Below are 22,700 nucleotides of genomic sequence, written 5' to 3' on the forward strand. Positions count from 1 at the left end.
GCTTCAGTTAATATGAGGAGAAGATTAGGGCAGTGTAATGATTCATACACACAGGATGAAGCATTTGCACATGAGAACAGACGTGTTCTGCCTTTCCTAATGAGGCCATTTAACACTAAACCTTTCCTAATTGAGACTGCAGCTCCATCTCTGTTCTCCAAAGCAATTAAGCACATGCTTAAACCCTATTGAAATCATCAGGAGTTAGCCACATGCCTGAAGCTGTGTGTGCATCCAAGTGTATACTTCCCGTAAAATGTGTGCTACACTGAATAGGCATGTGCTTTAAATGTTATTAAATTGTGACTGAGATGATGGCATTTTGCTCAGCCACATGTGACCCATGGCTAGTTAGGTTTATTTTTATGGATGTTACGGATTTTTATAGCCCCCATTTTATTTGGAAACATTCACAAACTGATCTGAATTGTGTATTCATGTATTCATTATTTGTAAGCATTAACCTAGTGGGAAAGGTACGGGATTTGTTCGTGAACTGTTTGCTTTGCTGTTTGCAGTGCTTGGTCAGTCGCTCAGCACAGCCAGAGTAACTATTCCTGATGTAACTGGTGGGACACACGGCACTCGCAGATGTATTTTGAATACATGGATGCTGTCCAAATATTCACAGCAATATATCTCAGTGAATCTGCTTCCTGACTGGACAATCCAATTGCTGGAGACTGCTGAATAACAAATTACTTCTATATGACAGATTTCAGGATGTGTAATTGCTTGTGCCACAGTTGGTAAAACATCTGGGCTCGCAGATGTGATTGTGAATATCCAGTTGTTGTTGAAACACCCAAACCCTTCACCAAGCCCAAGACAAAACAAAAAAATCCTTGTAGTTCCAAAAATATTAATTAGTCATATTTATAAATGTTGTTATCAGATTACAGCTCTTTGCTCTTATGTGGAAGAGGCGTCGTCTTCTGTTTATGTACTAGAATAAGTAATGAAGCAAGATAATACTGAGGCAGTGGACTTGGAGAAAGAACACATACTCTCTTGAGAATCTTAATGGGCAAGAAAGGCTCAGACCTCCCAGCTATTAATTACTGCTATTCAGCTGGAGCTAGTTGTCTCGCAGCTGAATTATAGTAACAGACCATGGAAGTGCTCCTAATCCATTTCAGTGCAAAGTCAGATAGCTGAGTTAAATCTTCACTGAAGCAATCACATATCTGCCCCCTGAGGAAGAGCTGTGGCACATCTGTATTTCTCTTCCCTTATGACGACCTTCTGGAGGGGTGGGGAGCCTTGTAGCACTGTCCACATCACGTTATGGCTTGCCTAAAAGTGCTGAGTACCATCCTGTAGCAGACTGCAGGCTGGCTGCTGGCAGTAGCAAATGATTTTCTCTTTTCAGAAACTACACGGTGGTGAATCCAGAGAAAGGAGTCATAGAAGTGGAGAGGATGAGCTGCCCAGGAATGAGGCTGTGCTGCCAGCTAAAATTTCAAAATGCCCTGTGGGCTGCCACAGAGGTAAGCATGTCCTGCACTTCAGTGCCCTGCTCACGAGGAGCATCATTAGAAAAGACAAATGAAGAGCCTATTAAATTGGTAAAGCTAAGAGTGTTTGAGACAACGGGCACCTCAGATGAGCAGCATGACTTCACGTCTGCTGTTCCCTGGTGTATCGTTTCTGCCAGTTGTTTAGCTGACACCTAGATCAAAATCACGTCTCCTGGTGTTCAAAGCGGTCGTGGGAACCTCTGCTGCCTGAGATGAAGCTGTCCAGGTTGTAGCATATCTGTGCTGAGGGGTTTCATCTGGGAAATGTCCTTATCTGTAAGTGATAAAGGGAATCAGTGAAAGAAACCATGCGTTAAGGGTGGGGTTTTGAAAGAGGCCTGAGGGATTTGGAACTTGGTGGGAAATGGGTCCCCGAGTTTAGTATTCACCCTGGAAAACTGGGACTGAAAAGATAAGAGTGAGGGAGCATGGCTGATTTATCTCTCAGAGCCCCTGTCTGCCCATCCAAAAGGGCTGTGTTAAGTCTCAGCCAGTTCTGACACAATCATTTGACAAAAAAAATAAAATAGTTGAAACACATTGAAATGTTCCTGAAGCTCAGTTTCAGAGAGAGAGGAAAAGGCCACACTTGCTGAATAAGTAGTTTGTGCTGGTTAATTCACGCAGCTGTAGTATAGATGCTGGAACTGAATGAAAGTATTGATCTTTCTTCCATGTAGGAAAATAAGATATCTGATATTTTCTGTCCTCACAAATTGAGGCAAAGTTCAAATATTCCTATTTTTTCCATAACAAGAAATATGGACAAAGTATAAATCAGAAATCTTGAAGCATTTTATTTCCACCTTTTTGATCAAAATTAAATGTGTTGATATTCCCCAAACCAGGTGTTCTATTTCCATTTAGTGGGCACACAAGGTGTAAAGCAGGTGTAAGTCCACATACAGTGTAATATGGGCTTTACTTGAATTGACAGATTAATGCAAAATAACACAAAACGTGTTTCAGTTGTCCTGACGTGTTCTGTGCAGAGTTGTCAAATTCTGTTAGAGATGTGGTGATAAAATACCTGTAGTGGTGATTTTGGTTGCTCTTGGATGGTGCCCACAGCTCGTTCAGGGGAAGGCAGTACCCAGTTTCTACCCACAGACAAGGCAGGCAGTCTCCAGAGAAAACAAAGAGAAACCCAAGCTTTGGATATCAAGAAACACAAATAAGAACTGTTTTTGGAACCAATTTGATCTTGTCCAGATATCAAATGTTAACAGCATGAAAGGTGGTTGAAATTTATTGGATTTTATGTGCTTTTTCACAGGACCAGAAGATTTCAGTGTACGGATTGCAAGGCATGTGTCCTCTAAAGGCTCCACAAAAAGATTTAGACACTCCTGCTACTGTGAGCTGCTTCCTGGTAATGCCTGTTGTCAAAAAGGTAAGGAGGAACCCAGCTCTTACTTGGAAAGTGAGCGTTAGTGAGACACGTCTGCCTGCTTCTGGGCCAAGCTGCCCGAGTTTGTGCCACTTGTCACTAGCCAGCATTGAAGGACTTTGCAATGTCTAGGAATGTTTTGGCAGTGGGAGGAGAAGGTTTCCAGGTCTTTGTGCCTCTGCCAGCAGAGCAAGAGACACAGGCGTGGGCATGAACCTGAGTCGGGGACCAGAGCTGGCACTTCCAAGCCTGCTGGGAAAATAGTCAAAATAGATCAAATTCCTCCACAAGGAAGTTTTCCAGCTGTGTTTCCACATCACTGCAAGACAAGGTTTAGGCCGATCAAGCAAAGTAGAGGGGACGTGAACTAATAATTAGTATAGAGATTTGTTAGCTGTTAACAGAGGGCTCGGGTATAGCTTAGCTGTTGCACTCACTATTTCCTTGGCATGTGTGCATGCTGTTTGTGTGCACAGTCATCTTTAAATATTATCTAGGCCCAGCCACACTTTTTTTTTTTCTTTCCAGTTTTGAATGAGAACACTTCGATAATAAATGCAGTCCAAGAACTGCCACCTATGGGTAATAACAAAAGCTGTATACTATCTCTCTGGTTCTGGAAATGATAACATCCAATTACTGGCAAGCGAAATCTGACATTACTGCCTATTGTGGGCAAGTCTTGGGAGATGTATAAAAACTGGTTTGGGGCTAAATTACCTCCGGTTTGCCTACAGCCACCTTGAGTGAAAACATATAATTATATTCCAACGTTATTGGTAGCTGTGTAGTTTTTGCAAATGCCAGTGTACTGTTAGGAGTCTAAAAGCTCGATATGGAGCAGTTCTCAGAGCGACAGTGAAGCTGCTTTATAGCATGTGCCCGTTCTGCATTGTTGTCCATTTCTGGCTCATTTGCTTAGCCTGCTGCAGACTGAGTCCAAGGCAGATGGTTAGTGTAAGGTGTACCACTCAACTTCCAAACATGGTGTAAGTAGGACTCAAGGAGGGCATAGATCTAAAGCTGGCAGAGGGATGAATTTCACCCACCGGGAGGCTGTGTCTGTCGGCTTTCTTTGGCTCCCAAACCTGTAGCATTTCTTCACCGTGGAGTTTCATTTCTGATGTGCAGGGCAAATTTCTTTTTCGTGCTGCCTAAGGTTTTGTCCAGGACAGTTGAAGGAGTCTTTCACTTTCAGCTTTTCCACTGTCACACAGCTTGCAAAGCCATTCCTCAGGGGTTACGAGTGGCTTTATGTCTCCTGGTTTCTATTTTCAGTTTGTGGCTTGCCTAGAAAATGTCATAAATAATGCCAGGCCCTACAATAGTAATATTGAGTCTAGACACCTCCCTTCCTCCCCCGACCCTACCCAACCTTCCAGAAATCCACATCCCTTCGGCGCACTCCTTCTCAGTTTATTGGACTTACTTTTTCCTCTCTCCTTTCTATGAATGAATTTGGCAGTGAACTAGCCAGAGCAGCAGCCATGGGGATGTGCAGACCAGGTTGGCAAGAAACTAAACCATTTTTCAACACAGCCAGTTCTTCCCAAAAAGCTAAGTGGAAAGCTTACACTTGTCAAACTTACTGTATGGCCCAGCGAGTTGTATCAGAGTTATCGCACGGTAATTATTGTCCAGTGGAGAAGAGAATTGCTCACATTTCCCTGGGAAGAAAGACTTTAGCTGATGAGATGTGAGGTAACTTGCAGTCAGAGAATCGCCGAGGGATGTTGCTGGGAAGGGGAATTCTTTATGACTGCCTTGGGAAGGCTGATCCAAAAGAAACAGTTTCCAAAACTTGGTTTCTCATCCAAAGGAAGCATCATGGAAATTTAAAAGCAGCAGAGAGGGGCCCAGAATCCAAAACTCACCCGCCAAGGAAAAGTCTTGTACAATTTAAGCTTTTTTGTTGCATGGTTTCTGTCACCAGGATCGTCCTTTCTGACAAAACAATAAAGTTTTCAGCGCGTTCCCTTTTAGAAAAACCAGCAAGCACACAAACAGGTTAAAAAGACCGAAACGATGCTTTCCAAATGGTTTTGCAGCACTCTCACAAAGCAGTGCTGAAGGAGAGAGGGATGTGAATGGGTGCGAGTTGCTGGCCTCCTGCAGAAACCTGGAGCACATGAAAACAAAAGCTGCATTTAAAGGCTGCGGCCTGCCGCGGCCTTCGGTGCCAGCAGTGCCAGACCCCGCAGGGAAGGAGGGAGGAGGTGACCGAGGCCATGGAGCTGGGGGCTGCTTTTTTTTTTTTATTTTAACCTGCTCACTGCGGCTCTGAGCCTCGCACTGTCCTCGGCTCTGAGGACGGGACGTCTGGAGCCAGCTCATCTTCTGTGCTGCCCGTCACATCCCGTCACAGCCCTGCTCGGAGGCCTGCCTCGCTGGCACAGCGGGGCTTCTGGCAAGACGGAGACTTCAAATGCAGTTTTGTTGCTGCGTGTTTTTCTTGGCTCCTCGTGGGGCTCGAATGTTGAAAATGAATTCTGAGAAAGTTACTTAAGGTTTCTGGAGCCTGCCGCCCTGCCTGCGTTTGGTCGCTGTTGTAATACCCCGATGGGGAGAGCTTTTGCCTCACCAGCACCTAACGAAGTCTGGTGGGTCCGTAGCACCCAGGGGCACTCTTCTGTGAAGTGGGTCACCTCCTTGTCCTCGTCAGGTGAGGGATGGCAGGTAGAGGGCATTTCTCGGGATTTTGAGCTCTTACTCCTCCTTTCCTAAACAAAGAGGTGGTAATAGTGGATTAAAAAATCCTGACAGCCAAGTCTATGAGTTGTAAGTGCCCCAAAGCATAAAACATGTTTCAGATTTGCTCCCACCGTAGTCTAGACAGGCTAAAATTTGGCATGGTTGGTACAAGCAGTAAAGCTCGGTGGGTATAACTGGTGCAGCTCTGCCTGGTTGTGGTGTTGCTTTCTCAGTGCAGGGGGGCTTTGGCCTATCCAATCCAGAGGGAATCGTGATTCTTTTACAGGAGCTGACACTAATCAAGGAAATAATTTTTTTTTTTTGAAGACTATGCTTGGATAATTCAGCATTTTCAAAGCAAGTGAGACAAAATTACAGAGAGCTCTGAAGCCAAACAGTGTTCTGTGTCACGCGAGGAGCAGTCCAGGTCGGCAAACCCACAGTATGTTTAGCAGGGCCAGCATAAGCCCTTGAAGCAGCACAGCCACAGCATCACGGAACTCCTCACCCTCTCGCAGTGTGCCTGATAATGAAACTCAGCAACAATTTTCTGGTCATTAAAACAATGAAATTCAACCTTTCAATTTCACATGTTCCCATTTCAATTTAAATTTTCCATTTTTAGTAAGAAATACTCGGTATGCGGGGTCCTTTGGACTGAAAAGTTGGGCCTTTTCCACCAGAGAAATGTGGGCTGTTGTGCTTTGTTTTGTTCTGGTTTAAATAATCAAACTCCTTTCCAAAGGAAAAAAAAAAAAAAAAATCCAAAGCCCAGCTTGTGCAAAGCACTGTGCCATGTTCCAACCTATTGATGCAACCTCCTGGCATCTCCAGGAGCCTTCACACCAGATCCACATGGCAGCAGGGCCGTGGCACCGAGCACTGCAGGCCACTTGGGTTTCTTTTAATTAGTTGTTAGAGAATTGGGACTGGACTGAGTTGAAGTCCAAGTCCCATTTCACAACTTTCCACTGTCTTCTCGAGTTTTTCCCATTACAGGGAAGTTCTGCCGTGATTCGGATTAGTCATACGGGCTCAGCACACCGATGGCTTTACTCACACTTTGTGTGCAGATAGCGGGGTGTACTCCAAGGCTCTTAACGAGCCCTGCAAACAGTCCTATCAATTAAATTAATACTTATCCCTGTGCTATCTGCCCCTCGATACCTGAGAGCAGCTCAACATGCTGATTTTGGCCCCTGTGGACCTAAGCAGCCTGAGAGCTATCTCACGGGGCTGGCACAGCCAAGATCTCTGTAAGGGCACGAGTTTCATTGATTTTTGAGCAGCAAGGGGTGACGCCAGGTCCCTGTCCCACCTCGCAGAGGCAAGCAGCATTGCTGGAGCCCCGGGCATGCCAGGAGGCAGAGCTTTTGGCCACTATGAGGCCGTGGAGGGGTGAGGCTGTGTCAGGTCAGCCGGCAGCGCCGTGTCGTTCAGTTCTGTTCACTTTGCTTTGTATCAGCAAAAAAGCCCTGGGCAAAAACGCTTTTTTTAGAAGTTATTGCTCCCTGGGGAGGAAATAAAGGCCTTTGAGGTAGGCATTGTTTTATCTGCTGCACAGATGGGGAGTTTCTGGTACGGACCCAAGGTCATGGGGAGTTAATTCCCAGGAGAGCCATTTCCCTGTCTGTTTAACAGCCCCTTGCACTGCTGCGGGGAGCTGGAGCTGCCGTGAGCTGTGGCCTTCTCGCCAGCCCCCGTCCACAGGACACAGCATACCGGAGCTCGGTGCTGGCCTCAGCTCCTGCAGCGAACACATCTGTAGTCGGGGGCAGGTTTTTAGCAACCTACAGAACTGTTCCCAGCACTCAGCAGCCGCTTTGCTGAGCTGCTGCTGCTTCTGTGCCCTCCGCCGGGATGTCCGTGAGCTGCTGTCGGGGCAGCAGACATCAGATGCAATCACTCCATGCTCTCGTTGGGTTGTCTCCCTCTCTCCCCATTTCCTCCTGCATTTCTTCCATTCCTCTCCTACCTAGCCTGATAGCAATAGCTTCACTGTGCTTCACTCCTCTCTGGATGTGAGCCGGGTTTCTACAGCTGGATTCCTGGGATCGTGATGGCTGTCTCTGAACATGTTCCAGCTTGAATTTGTTAACCTTCGGGGCTGGCTGCCAGGCCCGTCTATCCTCCCTTGCCAATAAAGAGAGAGGTAATGCTGGGTGAGAGGAGTGTGGCTCTGCAGCAGCTTCCATGTAATGACTTCTTTTTATGTTGCTGTTATCGCCGAGTGATTTGGGGTAAGTTCCTTGCGTGCTCATCGGCTGGTGAGAGGCAGCCAGAGCCTCTGGGATGGAAAGGTTTTGTGTTGGGAGGAGGTAAAGAACCCAGAAAGACAACCTGCCGACTCTTTCTTGCAGAACTCCTACGTGGTGCTGGCCGGCCTGTCGGATGGCCTGGTGGCGGTGTTTTCGGTCGCCCAGGGCATCCCAGCAGACACCTGCTCCTACCTGTGCTCCCACACGGCCAACAGGTCCAAGTTCAACATTCCCGACGACGACGCCCGGCAGAACCCCTACCCCGTGAAGGCCATGGAGATCACCAGCAGCGGGGCGGAGGTGTGGTACAGCAACGGCCCCGGCATCCTCATCATCGACTGCTCCACCATGGAGATCAGCAGGAGGCTGGAGCCCTTCAGCCCGCCGTCGGTGATCACCTCCATCGCCTGCAACTCCGAGTGCCACGGGGAGGAGGTGGTGTGGTGCCTGGACGAGAAGAGCAACTTCCTGGTCATGTACCACGTCACCACCTACCAGCTCTGCGCCCGCTACTTCTGCGGGGACTGCAGCCCCCTCCGAGACATGTTCACCATCCAGCAGCCCTCCGCCGTCATCCCGGCCACTGCACCCATCAACCCCAAAGGCCTGGAGGGAAACTCGCTGGCTGACATGAGCATTATCTACAGCCCCGAGGTTGGCACCCAGATTTTGAACCATCAGGACTCCCTCACAGACTATTGCTCCATGTCTTCCTACTCCTCCTCGCCCCCTACCAGGCTCGCCCGGTGCCCCTCCAGCCTGCCCAGCTCACCCACGAGCTCCTCCAGCGTGCTGCTCTCCACGGATTTTGAGGAGCCTGACAAATTCCATGAACTGAAGCCCTCCCCGGATCACGATGCGATGCCTGCAGGCGACAGCGCGCGACATCTTCAAGCTGTCAAGGTTCTTGCAGTGAAAGACCTCATATGGATCCCCAGGTAAGTGGGTCACCTACCAGAGCAACTTGAGCCAAATCCCTCCTGGGCCGAGGGGTGAGAGAGGAGCTCCAGCTGCTTCAGGAGCTGTGGCATGCCCGGTGTGATTCACCTGCCCAGAAAACCTCGGTACCGTTAAGTAATTACATTCCCAGTACTACGGTACATCAGTTTTTGTACTCTTTTTAAAAGAAATCTGGTGTTGGGCAGAATGGTCACATCTAATGTCTCGTGAGACTGATTTCAGCAGCTTGGAAAAGTGGGTGGTGAGGCTCAGTACCCTGTTCCCCTGGCTACTGAGGAAACAAAGAGCAGCAGGCAGCCCCCTCGCTCAGACACAGCTCTGGCAGCTCCCACTGCCTCCTGTTAAGATGCTTGAAATCACCAGAAATGGGATTTTACCCGTCACAGGGGCTCTCGTGGTGGTAGATTTGGGATCACACTTGGTCACATCGCAGCACCCCTTTCCTATAGAAGGCCATATGGCTACGGGAGGGGTTGTGGCAGGGGATGGACACCTAACGTGGGTTTTCCTTGGCTGCCAGCGGTCCCCACTGCAGGGTGCAGGTACAACCTCCTTGTTTCTCTTCCAGGAGAGGAGGGGATATCATCGTGATCGGACTGGAGAAGGAATCCGGCACGCAGTGGGGCAGAGTGATTGCTGTGCTGAAGGCTGGGGAACTGGCTCCCTACGGGTGAGGCCGGCTGGGGCAGCACCTTCCACACCAGCTCCCAGGGGCACGAGGGGACCGAGGGTGGCAGAGGGTGGCACCCTCCAGGGGCTCTGGGAGCTTCCTTTCTCCTTCCAGCACCATCCAAAACCCCACAGGCTGGAGTGCTCCAAAAGCCACAGCCACCAAGCACCCCGTAAGGTGCCAGCAGCACCGATTTGTCCCCGCTGTCAGGCCATCAGCGTCGGTCTGATCCTGCCCGGTGCTCGGAGGGCTCCGGCACCTGGCAGGAGCTGGCTGGAGCTTGGCAGGCCCGGGCCCCGCGTTAAGAACAAGCAGAGTATTTATGCAGAGCGTGGTGCTCGTCTGTGCCTTCATTCACGTGGCTCAGGTTGAAGTCCTGGCTCTAAATGAGCACCTTTGTGCTGCCGGCAGGGCCGGGCCGGGGGAAGGCTCCCGGAGCACAGGGGGGGAGCAGCTCCATACATTAATGTGAAATGTTTCATGCAGCAAAGCCAGCGTCCGAGTAAATAAATAGCTGCTGGAGAGATGGGAGGGTTCCTGCTGATCACTTAAATACCGGGCGAGGATTGTACTATTTATGTCCAAACAAATGGAGGTTAAGCAGTGCTAAGGATTATAAATGACCATTTATTACCGCTGGGTAAACACGGCGTGAGATCAAAGCGCTGCTGCCCGTCCCTCTGCTCGCTAATCGAGTGTCTCTATCGGTTAGTCAGCAGCCAGCTATGGGTGACGGCTAGCTGGGTTTTTGCTTCGTTCAATTCCTGAAAAGAAATAGGGGAAAAAATGAAGCGTGGAGCCCGCTGAGTCACCCCGCAGCAGCGGGATGAGCGCAGGATCCTGCCTGCCTCCTCCGAGCCCGTTACTCACTTGGGCGTGGGGAGTTTTATGGGTGACCCAGAGCCAGCCCCAGCCCTGCACGGAGCAGGGACGGGAAGGGAGATGGCTTTTTAGGGTGGTTTGTGATAAAAAACAGCTGCCAAGGATGCCACACAGCCCTCGTGGCCGGCACTCCCTGCCAAGGTCTTGGGGCCTTCCTGGGGGATGTTTTGGGGCTGGTCTTCCCCCATCTGCTATTGGAGTGGTGGAAAGAGCCCAAATAGGGCAGGATTCCTGTCCTTTGAACCCTGCGAGGCCACAAGCACCATCTTCTGCCTGCCAGCTCCTTCTGGGATTCCCGCAGGGCCAGCTTCGGTCCCCATGGCTTGATCAGGGGATGCACTAGGAGGCTGTGAAGCCTCCTGATCCCTCTCCTTGCTGCGCTCTCCTTTCCCAAGGGTTTGCAGCTTACAAAAGGAGATTCAGTAGCTGGAAAGGGAAGCCCATGAGCCAGAGCCTCCCAGATTACGAGCCGGGAGCTGCCTCAGTGGAGCTCCCTGCGCTGATGCCATTCTCTGCTCTTGGTTCCCCAGGACGCTGGTGGATGCTGCCCTGATAGCGAAGGACACCGTCGTGTGCTGCTTCGAGAACGAAAACACGGAGTGGTGCCTGGCTGTCTGGCGGGGCTGGAGCTCCAGAGACTTCAACATTTTCTACCAGGCCTACGAAGAGCTGGGGAGGCTCGAAACCTGCATGAGAAAGCGGAGGTAGTGCTCGAGGCGAGGGAGCCAAGGACCGAGGAAGAAGGATGGACACGTCCTGCTCCGGGCACGGCCGGACTTCAGGGCACGGCCCCGCGCAGGGAGGGGATGGCAGGGGTGTGGGGAACGTGCCTGTGTTGTGCTGCTAACCAGCTCTGCGGGGTTTTGGTGGCTGGAGCCCCGTTGGGGATTTTGGAGACTGACAGCCCCGGCGTGAGGCCGGGCCGTGGGCACTCTGCATCTGCCTGCCCTGTGAGCAGGAGGTGGCGGTGGCTGCGCTTCTGCTCACACCCTTTATTCTCAGCTTCCTTCTCCCTGTTTTAAATTCCCTCCTCCCCCTCAGCATGCCCTGGCTGCTGCTGCTGCTTTTTTTCACGGTGCGTGTTGTCAGCCAGGGGAGCTCCTTTACTACAGCGGGTTCTGTCCTGGGAGCCCCAGCACGTGGCAGTGCCCCACTCGCCCTGCTCCTGAGCCGTGCCTGCTGCCAGCCCTGTGCTGCGGGGCTGCTGCCCGCATCCCTGCACGTTCATCAGAGGCTGCTCCAGGCAGAGCCCCTGCCCTGACCGCTGTGCAGGGACGTCCAGGTGCAGGACCCGGCGACACGCTTTGGCTGGCCGGTGCTTTGCTGGTTCCTCCGAGCTATTGCGGTGTGGTGTTACTGCGAGAGATCCTAAAATGAATCTCTCAGCCACTAACGTTGCACAACCTCAGTCAGTGAGCTGTTTAATTGCACTGTTGCGAAGTCAATTGTGAGGCAGAGCTGATACAAAGCAAAGCCGCTCGGTTTGACAGATGCTTCCTGATGTGTCAAGAAGGGAGCCCTGTGACCAGGAAGGCTTAAAGCTGGCTTTGTTCTGCTCCTCTTTCTCTTGGTAAATGCACTCTGGAGTATCAGGAACACAATAAGCTTAATTTGCCCGTGTATCTGTTCAGCTTCCGCTCACTGCAGCTTTTATTTTATCTTCATTAGCGGCCTCGGATGGCGCGTTGGCTCTGAACACAACTGCACTTCGTTACCCCGAGCTTGTACAGCAGTGTAAAAAGTGAGCCCGGCCAAGCGCCCTGTAAAAAGCTGTTGTACAGTTTGGATTTTGGACCTTTTTTTTTAATTTTTATCCCGAGAAACTTGTGTGAGCATCGGCAAGGCTGGCCAAGGCCGAGCGGGCAGGTTAACCGTCTGGTTCACGTTTCTGTTGCAGGCTGCTAAAATACCCTTCTTCGGAAACAAAGTGTATCTTAAAATAAACAGATCCCTCCCCACGGCGGCGCTGCGTTGGTGGCTCCCCTTATTCACAGCCCACGCCTGCATCGGCTGCGGCGCGTTCGGGGTTTGCAGCAGCTGATTAAAATTCATCTCCTGGTGAGCACCACGGGGGGGACACGGGATTTATCCATCAACCTCCTGGCACGGCCCTACCTGTCTCCATCCCTCCAGCAGCTGGTGGAGCCCCAGGCCCTGCGCTGTCCCGCACGGAGATGGCTCAGCCCTGCCCCAGCAGTTGCATGAGCAATCCCTGCAGCCCCCCCGGGGGCTGTAAAACAGCTTGGACTTCATCCATCCTCGGCGTGTTCTTTGAGAGGACAATGTCTGGAAGAACAACAGTGCATCCTTATCGACCCCCTCACCCCGAAACATCCCGGGCACTGCTTCAGGCACCGCTTCCCGGGCCGGTGTTGGGCCGAGCTCCCCGGGGGCTTGCACCAACGCCCCCAGGAGTCAGCCCAAGCCTTGCCGGCACCTGCGGCGGGCACGGGCACAAAGCTGCCTTTGTTCTGCTCCCGTGGCCAAGCTCCTGGGCTGTTATTAAACGCCCGCCCGCCCCCAGACACATCATAAAGCCGCTGCTCTGCAAAGCCTGCTGCCGGGAAAGGACGGGCTGCAGCGGGCCGGGATGGTCGGCCGGGAAGGGAGAGGGGCTGGGGGGTGAGGTGGGGAATGGAGCTGCTGCAGGGCTGGGAGCGAGCGTGTGGCACCAGGCAGAGAGCTGCTGGGGTAAGGGGTCAGAGACCACGAGCCCAAAGAGCTTCCAGCCAGGGAGTCAGGGCAGAATCGCCAACAAACCCAGAACCGTGTTGGTGCAAGGCCCCATTAGGTGAGCGATGCATGTGTCATGGGAGTAAATCCCCAGGAGGAAAAATGAACAAAAAAAATGACCCCAAACCTACCAGTTCAAACAGTTTTGGGAATCTCAATGCTCCTTCCCAACACTCCTGCCAGCAAAACCTTGCTCTGCTCCTGGTGGGACAGGCAGGCAGCTGCGGAGAGCGGCAGCACCCATTGCCCTGCCTTGCCTGGGGAGAGAGAAAAGGGCTCAAAGGCAGCAAAAACCCCAAAGCCCAGGAGCAGGGGGCTGCCAGAGCCCTGGGCACCAGCACGAGGAATCTCCTCGAGGCCACAGGGGCTGGGAGCTGCTGTGATTCACACCCAGCTCCTGATGCTTGCCTCAGGACAGCTGACTACATCCCAGTCCTTGCTATTTTACCCCAGCTTCTAAACCCTGGGGAGGGGGGCATTATGCCATTAATTACTTGCTAACGAAGCAGGGAGTGCTCCCTGCGTGGTGCTGAGCTGCTCCTGCCCCCTTGCAGCAGGTTGGTGCTGGGCAGGACCGAGTCCCCTGCGCTGTCCCCATGGCTGTGGGGCTGGGCGCTCCCCGCAAGCAGGGGCCCTGCGGTGCTTCGCGTGCTGCTGCCCAAAGACCGAAGGAAATGGGTTTTCTTTAAGCAAATGTTAAAAGGACAGGAAATAGGGTGGCTATTTCGGGCTGCCAGCATGTCCTCGGCTCACCCTGGGGCATGTTATGGGGACAGGGTTGGGATGGGGGCACAGGGTGGGGTTTAGGGGCACCGTGTCCCCGGGCTGGGATTTGCTGTGGGCAGGAGGCAGCTGCTGCCCTGCTGGGGCGAGCCGTTCATCCTCACTGCATTGCCTAGAGAAATGTCACTGGGGTTTAAAAACTCATAAGAACGGCACCTTCAGCAGCTTCCTCCAGTCCCAGCCCCATGGGGATGTCATTGGACGCCGCCTCCTGCCTGAGACGAGCCCTCCCCTAGGTTTTTATTCCCCATCCCCATCACGAACGGGGAACCCCGCAGCGGGGCCGTGCTCTCTGCCACCCTCAGACCTCCCGGCACGGCCACAGGGCCCCATTCATCGCGGCCCCGCTGGGCCCTACAAGGGGACTTTATGGGGCCAGCGCTGCTGAATGCAGCATTAAGGCGCCCGCGCCGCGTCCTGCGGGGCCCCCGCCGCCCGGCCCGCTCCGTAGGAAAAATATGAGCCGGCGAAGGCTCCTCCGCACAATTCGGTCCTGTTTTATTTCTTAGTTCTTCAGCTTGACAATAGGGCCTTTTACGCAGAGCTTGCACGGGGCGGGAAGCCCCACGCCGGCCGCGGGGTCCCGGGGCAGCCACGGGGGGGTCCCGGCACCCCCAGGGCTTTGTTACGGGAGGTGGAGGTGCAGGGGGCTGCTGGTTTCCGCCCCATTAAGCACTTCTGAGCATCTTCCGGCCCTAATCAGCGCTCCTCGGGGAGCCGTCACTCTGACCCCTGGGGATTGGGGTTTCGGAGGGGTTTGGGCAGCACCGCGGGGACGCTCTGCACCCCGAATCCCCAGCTGGGGGGCCGAGGAGCTGTCACAAACCCGGGAACTTTTCAGCTGTGTTGAGTTTCCCAAAGAAGCCCCAAACAATTCTCAATTCCCTTTGTGCTCACACGCGGCTCCTCATTTCCTGGGAGAAGGCGGTGACGCTCGGCTCAGCTGCTGGGCCCTGCCGGAACCGGCCCAGGGATGCTCGGGGTAAAAGCAATTAAAAAAATTCAATTAAAACAAAACAAAACAAAACAAAGTCCTTTCCACTCAGACTCCCAGCCCTGTCTGCGTTTTGACGTGAATTACCTTGGCCACGTCTCAAGGCGGGGAGCTGGCTGGGAAGCAGGAGGAGGGGGCAGTGATCCCGGCAGTGCCCCGCTGCTTTGCCTCTTTTAATTTTTTTTCTTATTATTTTGGGGGAGAAGCCAGGGCTGGGGGGGGGCTGGGGGCCAGGCACAGGACCGCGGCGCTCACTCTGAAGAGCAAAAAAAGAAGGAAAGCATCGGCCTGCAGAGACAGAAGCCATCGGTCATGTCCCTGGGTTTGCAGCCTTGGAGATGGGCTGGGGATAAGGAGGGGAATGGAGATGGGATGGGGCTGGGGGAGGAGAAGGGATGGGGATGGGGACGGGGAGAGGAAGGGATGAGGAAGGGGTGGAGAAGGGAATGGGAAAGAGATGGGGAATAGGCTGGGGGTGGGGAAAGGGATGAGGATGGGGAAGGAGCCAGGGACTGGGATTAGGGATTGGGATTGGGATTAGGGATTGGGATTAGGGATAGGGATAGGGATAGGTGCCCCGGGGCCCACCTTTGGTTTCAGAACCACACAAAACACCCCCAGCAGAGCCAGCGCCAGCAGAGCAAACAGCACCCGGCTTCCCCATGTCACAGCCTGTTTGCTCTGGGCATTTGTTTTAGCACACAATCACTAAAGCGGCTTTTAAGTGTGCCCTTTGCAGGAGCCCTGTCACTGAAGTCAGCAAAGCAGAAAGGTGTGGGGTCTGTGGGTTCTTCCTTTTTGTCTTCCTTCTCTAAAGGAACAAAGAGGCGGCGAGCAGCAAAGCAGGAGCCCGGAGCCGGCCCCGCGCCCGGCGAAGCTCCCCTGTGCCGGGGACCCCTGCTTCCAGCCCGCTGGAAACCTTGGAGCCCATTCAGGTCAATTAAAGTCGAGGTTTTTATTGAATTAAAGTGTGAAAGTAAATACAGCCAGCCCCGTATTCCGTCTGCTTTTTTTTTTTTTTTTTTTTTTTTTTGAGGTTAATTCAATTTTTTAATTTTTTTTTTTTTCTCTCCCCGCTCATAAAGGTGATTTGCAGCCCGGTGGATTTCTGCGCTGGCAGCGCCGCTCCCCCCAAGGAGCTGCTCTGGGGGCGCCTGCACCTGGGAAACGTCGGCAGCAGCTTGGAAGAGGGCAGAGAAGCTCCTGGGGCAGCGGTGCCAAGGGGCAGGACACGGGGGGGATGCCCATGGGATGAGTCTGTGCTGCAGCCTGCATGTGCCCAAGCCGGGGGGAGCTGATGTCCCCAAAACTGCCCATGCCCCATGGAGAAAAAAAGCCTTTGAGCGCAATTTGGCCCCAAAAAAGTGAATTTGCTCCAGCCAGAGCAATAACTCATGGTCCCAGAGCAGCAGAGATTACAGAGCTGGGCACAAAACCAGTTATTAAACCAGGGCCCAGCAACCTGATCCCCAAGCAAAGGGCTCGGGGGGACCCAGCAGAAACCTGCTCGGGCGGCTTGCACGGCCTCTGAAGGACGGCTTCCAAAAACCTTTCGAGTGAGGCTGGCTGTGCAAGCGGAATATTTTTAGCAAGTATTCATGCAAAACGACTTAGCCTAATGATTTGCAGCGTAAAGTTAGCCCTGCACCGAAAACTCCAGACTAAGCAGATTCGGGGCTGGGACTTTCTTGCTGATGTTGCTGGAAGGCGCCGTACGGCCAGGTCCAGGGAACTCGCTTGGAGGCCAAAGCTGGTAACTCATTTTCAGGGCAATAAAAACCCACTGTGCCTGAAGGACCAGAACTTGAAATCCTTCCACGGACCGTGACTCTGCAAAGCTGCACACAAATGTTTAACCTGCAAAGAGGCGCTCCGAGCGCTGTGGCCACTGAAGCGCCGTGCTGCCGTTCCCCGTCCTGTTTCCTCTCGTTCCCCATCCCCTCTCTTCATGCCATTTATCCTTGAGCAAGGGCAGAAGCTGCTGAGAGGAAGCGCTTTTAGAAAGGGGTGGCAGTAAATCCAGCTCCTCCCTGAAGGGTCAGGTCCGATTTAACTCCTGTGTTAATGCACAAAGCCCAGCGCAGCCTCCATGATGCCCCAGCCCGAGGCTCACTGCGGATTTGCTGCCCTTGCCACCCTGCACCATGGCTAAGCACACAGGGAGAACAAGGGAAAGAAGTGCCTTGCATTTTTTTTTGTTTTAAAGCATAGGAGAAGCAGCTGAGCAAATTGCTCTCGGTCACCGCGCTGTTTCAGACTGACATCCTCACACCCTGTGGATCTGAGCAGGCTGCAGGCAAACGCTCCTGGCATCCCCGCTGCTAATTCACCTTTCAAAATTTAGAAACCTTCTCCCTGAGCCGAAGAAATGAAGCAAACTGCGAGGGCAATGTCCCAGCTCCAAAAGTAATTTCCGTCGGAGGCTGGGTTAGCACCTGAGACCCAATGGCTTCCACCTGTGCAACCTCCTTAAACTCAGGCAGCAACTAGAGTTAGCACAAAATGTTCTTTTATAAGGTTAGACTTTATCATAGATGGTTATAATTTAAAATTGGACTTTAAAATGGATTACTTTGAAGCTGCAAGTCCATAAAATACGTGCTGAATTAAGCTGCGGGCCTCAGGAGCTGACTCCAAGCTTGGTGTAAAATTCGTGTTCACTCCTTGGGCTCGTCTGGGAGCTGGAGCAAACTGCAGCAACTGAAAAAAAAAACAACACTGGACGGGTGCTTTTCATTAAATGGCTTTTTGCATTTAAATGCATTCTGCTGCTACCAGCTGTTATGGGCCAACGAAGTCCTGCATAATCATAAACTTTAATAAATATGGTGGAAGTATAGGTCGTTTTTCCCCCCATCCTCTGGTGCAGTTCTTTAGGGTTCATATTCTTCGAGCTCTGTTCTGTAGCCACAAATACCAGCTGTTGTTTTCCCCCCTCCCTATTGCAAAGAAACATTTCTGTAATCCCTAAAACTCTTTCTCTGGGACTTTATTTTTCACATTAAAAAGCCCCACACCGATACTGAACACCCGTGATAAAGGCAGCAGAGCTATTTGTAGCACTCAGTGCTTTCCACAATTATTTTTACTGTCTTAAATTCACAAAACGCAACTCAATTATTCAGCCTTGTCACTTCAGATGTGTTGTTACGTCTGATTTCAGACGTCTCTGTTAGCAGCGGGAGCACTTCTAATCTCTCCCCAGGGACAAGCCCAAAGCCCCCATTGAACCCAACCGGGAGCACCCAGGGACCCGCCACGAAGGCTGCTCTCCCTCTCCCCCAGCCCAGCGAGGTGGCACCAGGCTCCTTCCAGACCGAAACACATCAGAGAGGTCAAAACCCTTTGGAAGAGAGAGGCTGGTTTGCCAGGCTTCACCTCCCCAGGCCAATTCACCTTCAGGGCTGTGTCACGGGCACGGACGGAGGCAGACGACATGAGGAGCTCCGGTTGCAAATAAAAAATCTTTATTGCATCTTAGAAGCAAGTCTTAAAAAAAAAAAAAAAATTTCCATGCACTGAATCCATCCAAGTACCTACATCCTTGGGACTGTCACCAAAAAACGATGAACATTATAAGACATCGACTCTACACTAGTTGCAGTTCATATTCCATACATGTGTAAACAATGGTTATTTTTTTTTTTCTACTGGAATAGCAATTACTCCATAAGATCCCCTCAGACGTGGCAACAACCTAAGCATCGGTTTTTCTCCTTTCTTTCGCCATTCTCCACTTCCCAAAGAGTAGGCAAAGTGGAACTGAGAGCAACGAGACAAAATGGTGCTGGAGGATACGATAGAAAAATATATTGTTCGCTGGTTTTTATTTTTTGTTTCTGCTGAGCAAGATATTTACAGGTAGGTAGGTCCCGACAGAGCATCTGCTTCAACGACAACGTCCATTCACTGCTTAAGTCTCAGTGTAAAGGGTTCCCTTTCTGGCTTTAAGGCACTTTATTTTGTATATTTTCTCTAACCTTGCTAGGTGTTAATTCGTAGGGATCACACTTTCCTGGTATTCAGCCTCCCCATCCCCGATTCCTCTTAGGATACCAAGAAAAATTCCTAAGCTTTCGTAAGCCGTTCCAAAAATGTTAAAGAAATTTGGGAAAGAAAAAAAAAAAAAAAGATCCATGAAAAAATATTTTAGAAAGTAATCTTTGGAGATCATTTGCTGCAAATATGATGTACACTACCTTATCAGTGAGAAGATGCAATACATTCCTAATATATATATATATATTTACACACACATATATATATATATAAAATATTAAAATGACTAACAGATATTCAAGGAAAGGTCAAGAACCTAAAACAATGGATATTAAATAAATTAAAGGTCTATCAGATACAGAAAACAAAACCAAACAAAACAAAACTAGTAATCAAATGTAATAATTGTTCCCATTAACATCACGTAACTGAACGAAATCGCTGCAATCGGGTGCAGTACACTGTGTTTGGAAGTTTTTTCAAAGTCCTCGTTAGGGAGCTCTAATTGTTCGGTGTGTACTGTCGCTTTTCTGTGAGATTCTCATTTGATTTATTTCATTCATTTATGCTTCAGCCCCTCTCTATCACGAGGCCTCGGCTCCGGACAGGACAGCGGGTGAGGGTAAAGCACAGAATCCACCACGGATTCCTCCAACCCTGGATCCACACACGGACCGAATATAAAAGACAAAAATTTCTACGAGGACTCATCTGATCGCAGGCTGTGCTTACTTTCTCCCCTCCCTTCAAGTTGCCTGGCCATAACAAGTGGAAGTGTATTTTTAGCTGAAATAATCAGCCATTTGAAAAAACTCCTGCAACGAACACCCCTACCATCGCCACACTGATTCGTTTTGTTCCAACACAATTTCAAAAATAAAGGCTATCCTTAACAAAAAAAAAAGCAGAATCTGTGCACTGCAGCAGTCACAACTTTTAGATGCAGCGTTCTGTCACGCTGCTTGAACGCTCAGGTCCCAATTTACAGAATCCTAGCAACGAAGACAGCAATGGAAAAGGTAGGAAACAATCTTTTGTTCATAAGGAAATTCTAATTCAAGTCAGGCTTCCGCAGATCGGTCAGATAATTCTTAAACATTTTTTTTTGTTTGTTTGTCTGAAGGCAAATATTGATCACAGTTTTGTTCAAAAACAAAAACACAACAACAACAACAACAAAAAAAAAACCAACGGCCTTGTTCTTCTCAAAATGAGCACTTTGTAAGAAAACAACGATGATTTCTAAAATATATCCTGTGTGGTCTTTTAAAAGTGAATTATCAAAAAACATTTTCCCAAAAATAAATTAGATAATTAAAAAAAAAGTCTTTTCCAGCATAGCTGGACATTAGGCTGTCCTCACTGAGCCATTAGTATTGCTGCTTTTCCCAAAACTCGGGTCATTTTTTTCAAACCATATTTCAGCCAGCTGCTGCGTGGACCCATACGTCGAAGCTTTGGACCCCAAGCACATTTTATATTGTTTTGGATCAAGGTTGGGGTCACAAAAAACAGGGTGATGCACGTGGACTACTCCAATTTCTTGGCTTCGGAAAGTTTTTAAGCCAGCTTGAATGACTTTGTTAAATAGGTCTACGTCTTCAAGGCCCCAGCCCTGGATGGAGACATCAAAGCCGCCAGCTCGAAGCAGGTCACCTTTGTAAATACAGGTAATACCAAAGCCATAGTTCCTCCAGAAACCTGTTTTCTGGGTGAAGGCAAAATGATTGTCACTAGGAACCTTTCCACTATAAACAATCTTTGGATCGTACTGGCTAAAAATGATGGGAAAGTATACTTGTTGACCCAAAACCGTGTTGGCTCGACACCTCTGGAGGAATTCTGTGGTAAACACTAAGTCAACATCGCAGAAGAAAAGTAAAGACTCGTTCTGGAACTGAGAGGATCCGACTTCCAGAGCCAGTGCCCTCGAGAACTCCCCAGACACCGGTAAAACCTGCATGTCGGCCTTGGGGTACTTGGAGCGGTAATCTCTCATCAGGTCGATTTGTTTTGCTTTGTCGGGGTTGGAGTTGGAATTGAAGAGCAGGACGACCAGCTTGACGTTCTGGTTTGGAATGAGGCACGTCTTCTCAAAATTCCCCATGAACCTCGCGAACATGTCAAAGCGACCAGAGAGAGGAATCAGGATGTTGATCTTCTGGTCTTTGAGCTCCTTCCTCTCCGCTTTTGATCTGCTGAGCTGGAACGGAACAAACATCTTCAGCGAGTTGGAGAGGAAGGACAAGGATCCGGAATCCTGGTTGATTTTGCTGGCCAGCTCTTTGGCGTCCATCTCTTCGTGCTCCATGAACTGGATCTTGCTGAAAGTCTGCTGCAGGTACGCGTGCCTCCTGACGGGGACGGTCATCTTCTTGCCCTTGTGCTTTTTGTAGAGGAGCAGCAAGTCCAGCACGTACTCTGCCCCGTACATGGGATTCACCCTGCGGTAGCCGTACTGGATTTCCTTGAAATCGATGATCCTCCCTCGGGTCTTGGCGTTGGCGTTGATCATTTCCATGACCTGCATAACGATGTCGTCCAGCGCCTCCCGCTGCGACGAGTCCATTCCTCGGCGAGGGGGCTGCCCGTCGGCACCCGAGTACAAATACTTGCCCGTGAGGAACTCCCACTCCAAGATTTCCTCCCGGTGGCGGGGCTGGAACCGCATGAAGGAGGGGGGCATCCCCAGCTGCAGGTCGTCTTTGTGGACTTCTGTGTTGCTGTACTTGCTCATCAGGACGATCTCTCGGTGCAGCTGCACGGTGCGGTGGCGCAGCTCCGCTATCTTGCGGCTCAGCATGTAGCTGTGAAGTCGGTACTGGTAGGGGGGGTTCTTGTTGGGGTGCAGCGTGATAGCCCGGTGGATTTTGCTGTTCCTCAGGTCTCTGATATAGCCCTTTTTGTTCTGCTCGTAATTTTCGTAGAACAGCTGCTGCATCTAGAAGAGAGGAAGGAGACGTTAGCGGCCCTGCAGCGCCGGACTTGGGAACCTCAGCCCACGCAGCCCCCACGGGGTGAAAATGCCTCCCTGCTCGCGCGGCCAGAAGGCTTTCTGAATAAGCCCTTCTTGGTTTTAGGCACAGGTTGTAGCAATACCAGCTGCTAGTCGAGGAAATTAAGAGGATTACTCATTGTAAACTGGTGAAAGAAACATCTCCCGTGGATCTGGGATTACTACAGCCCACTCTGGAGACACCAGCGTCAGCCAAACAAGTGAGCAGTAAGGAGATCCTAAGCTCATTGCTTCCCAACAGCAATCGCCAGGAAACACAAACACGAAGCCTCCACTACAAAGCTCTCACTATTCCTTTGCTTCCCTTGGGCTTTAATAATGATAATAAAACAATAAAAAGGATGCCGAATATATAGTAAGCAAGGATGATGACAGCTTTTCCATTACACCCAGTTGCTGTAAGAGGTATTAAAGCTACAGAGTACAGGCACACAAAAAAATCCAGTTTGATGAATGTTTTGGTCAAGGTGCTGAATATGCCAGCCAAAAGTACTGCAGTGCCATGCAGGAAGGATGAAAAAGCTGCAGATCCCCTGTCAATTAAAATGTCAGTGGAAAGCCCAATGCACCCGAGATTCCTGCAGCAGCTCCAGAAGGGTGGAACGAGGAGACGGGGACAAAAAGCTAACCCTCAGGGTCAGTGCTGCACACCAGCCTGGACAATGGGCATTTTAAAAGGTCACAGGTTGATTCTGCACCGAAATACAAATGCCATCGACCTGCCGGAGGAGCGGACACCGTGGTGTTGTTTAACAGAGGAGCCAGCCTGTGTTACTGACAGCAGCATCTGCCATGGGTAATACA

General features: G+C 50.7%; 2 protein-coding genes across 4 annotated transcripts in view; one reads left to right on the top strand and one right to left on the bottom strand.

Moving 5' to 3' along the window:
- LRRK1 (leucine rich repeat kinase 1) overlaps positions 1-12,334 on the top strand; it is a 76,502-nt gene extending 64,168 nt beyond the window's left edge. For all 3 annotated transcript variants that reach the window (XM_038184842.2, XM_038184844.2, XM_038184845.2), the window contains 5 exons: positions 1,373-1,490; positions 2,797-2,913; positions 7,962-8,797; positions 9,388-9,489; positions 10,902-12,334. In XM_038184842.2, coding sequence (XP_038040770.2) covers positions 1,373-1,490; positions 2,797-2,913; positions 7,962-8,797; positions 9,388-9,489; positions 10,902-11,079 — 1,351 coding nt within the window. In that variant the 3' untranslated portion in view covers positions 11,080-12,334. The remainder of the gene's footprint in view (positions 1-1,372; positions 1,491-2,796; positions 2,914-7,961; positions 8,798-9,387; positions 9,490-10,901) is intronic.
- A 5,992-nt stretch (positions 12,335-18,326) lies between these two features.
- Positions 18,327-22,700, bottom strand: part of CHSY1 (chondroitin sulfate synthase 1) — a 56,513-nt gene continuing 52,139 nt past the window's right edge. The window contains exon 3 of the mRNA XM_038184984.2: positions 18,327-21,821. Within this exon, the coding sequence (XP_038040912.1) occupies positions 20,229-21,821 (1,593 nt within the window). The 3' untranslated portion in view covers positions 18,327-20,228. The remainder of the gene's footprint in view (positions 21,822-22,700) is intronic.

The sequence above is a fragment of the Anas platyrhynchos genome, chromosome 11, assembly GCF_047663525.1.
Source record: "Anas platyrhynchos isolate ZD024472 breed Pekin duck chromosome 11, IASCAAS_PekinDuck_T2T, whole genome shotgun sequence".
Classification (NCBI taxonomy): Eukaryota; Metazoa; Chordata; class Aves; order Anseriformes; family Anatidae; genus Anas; species Anas platyrhynchos.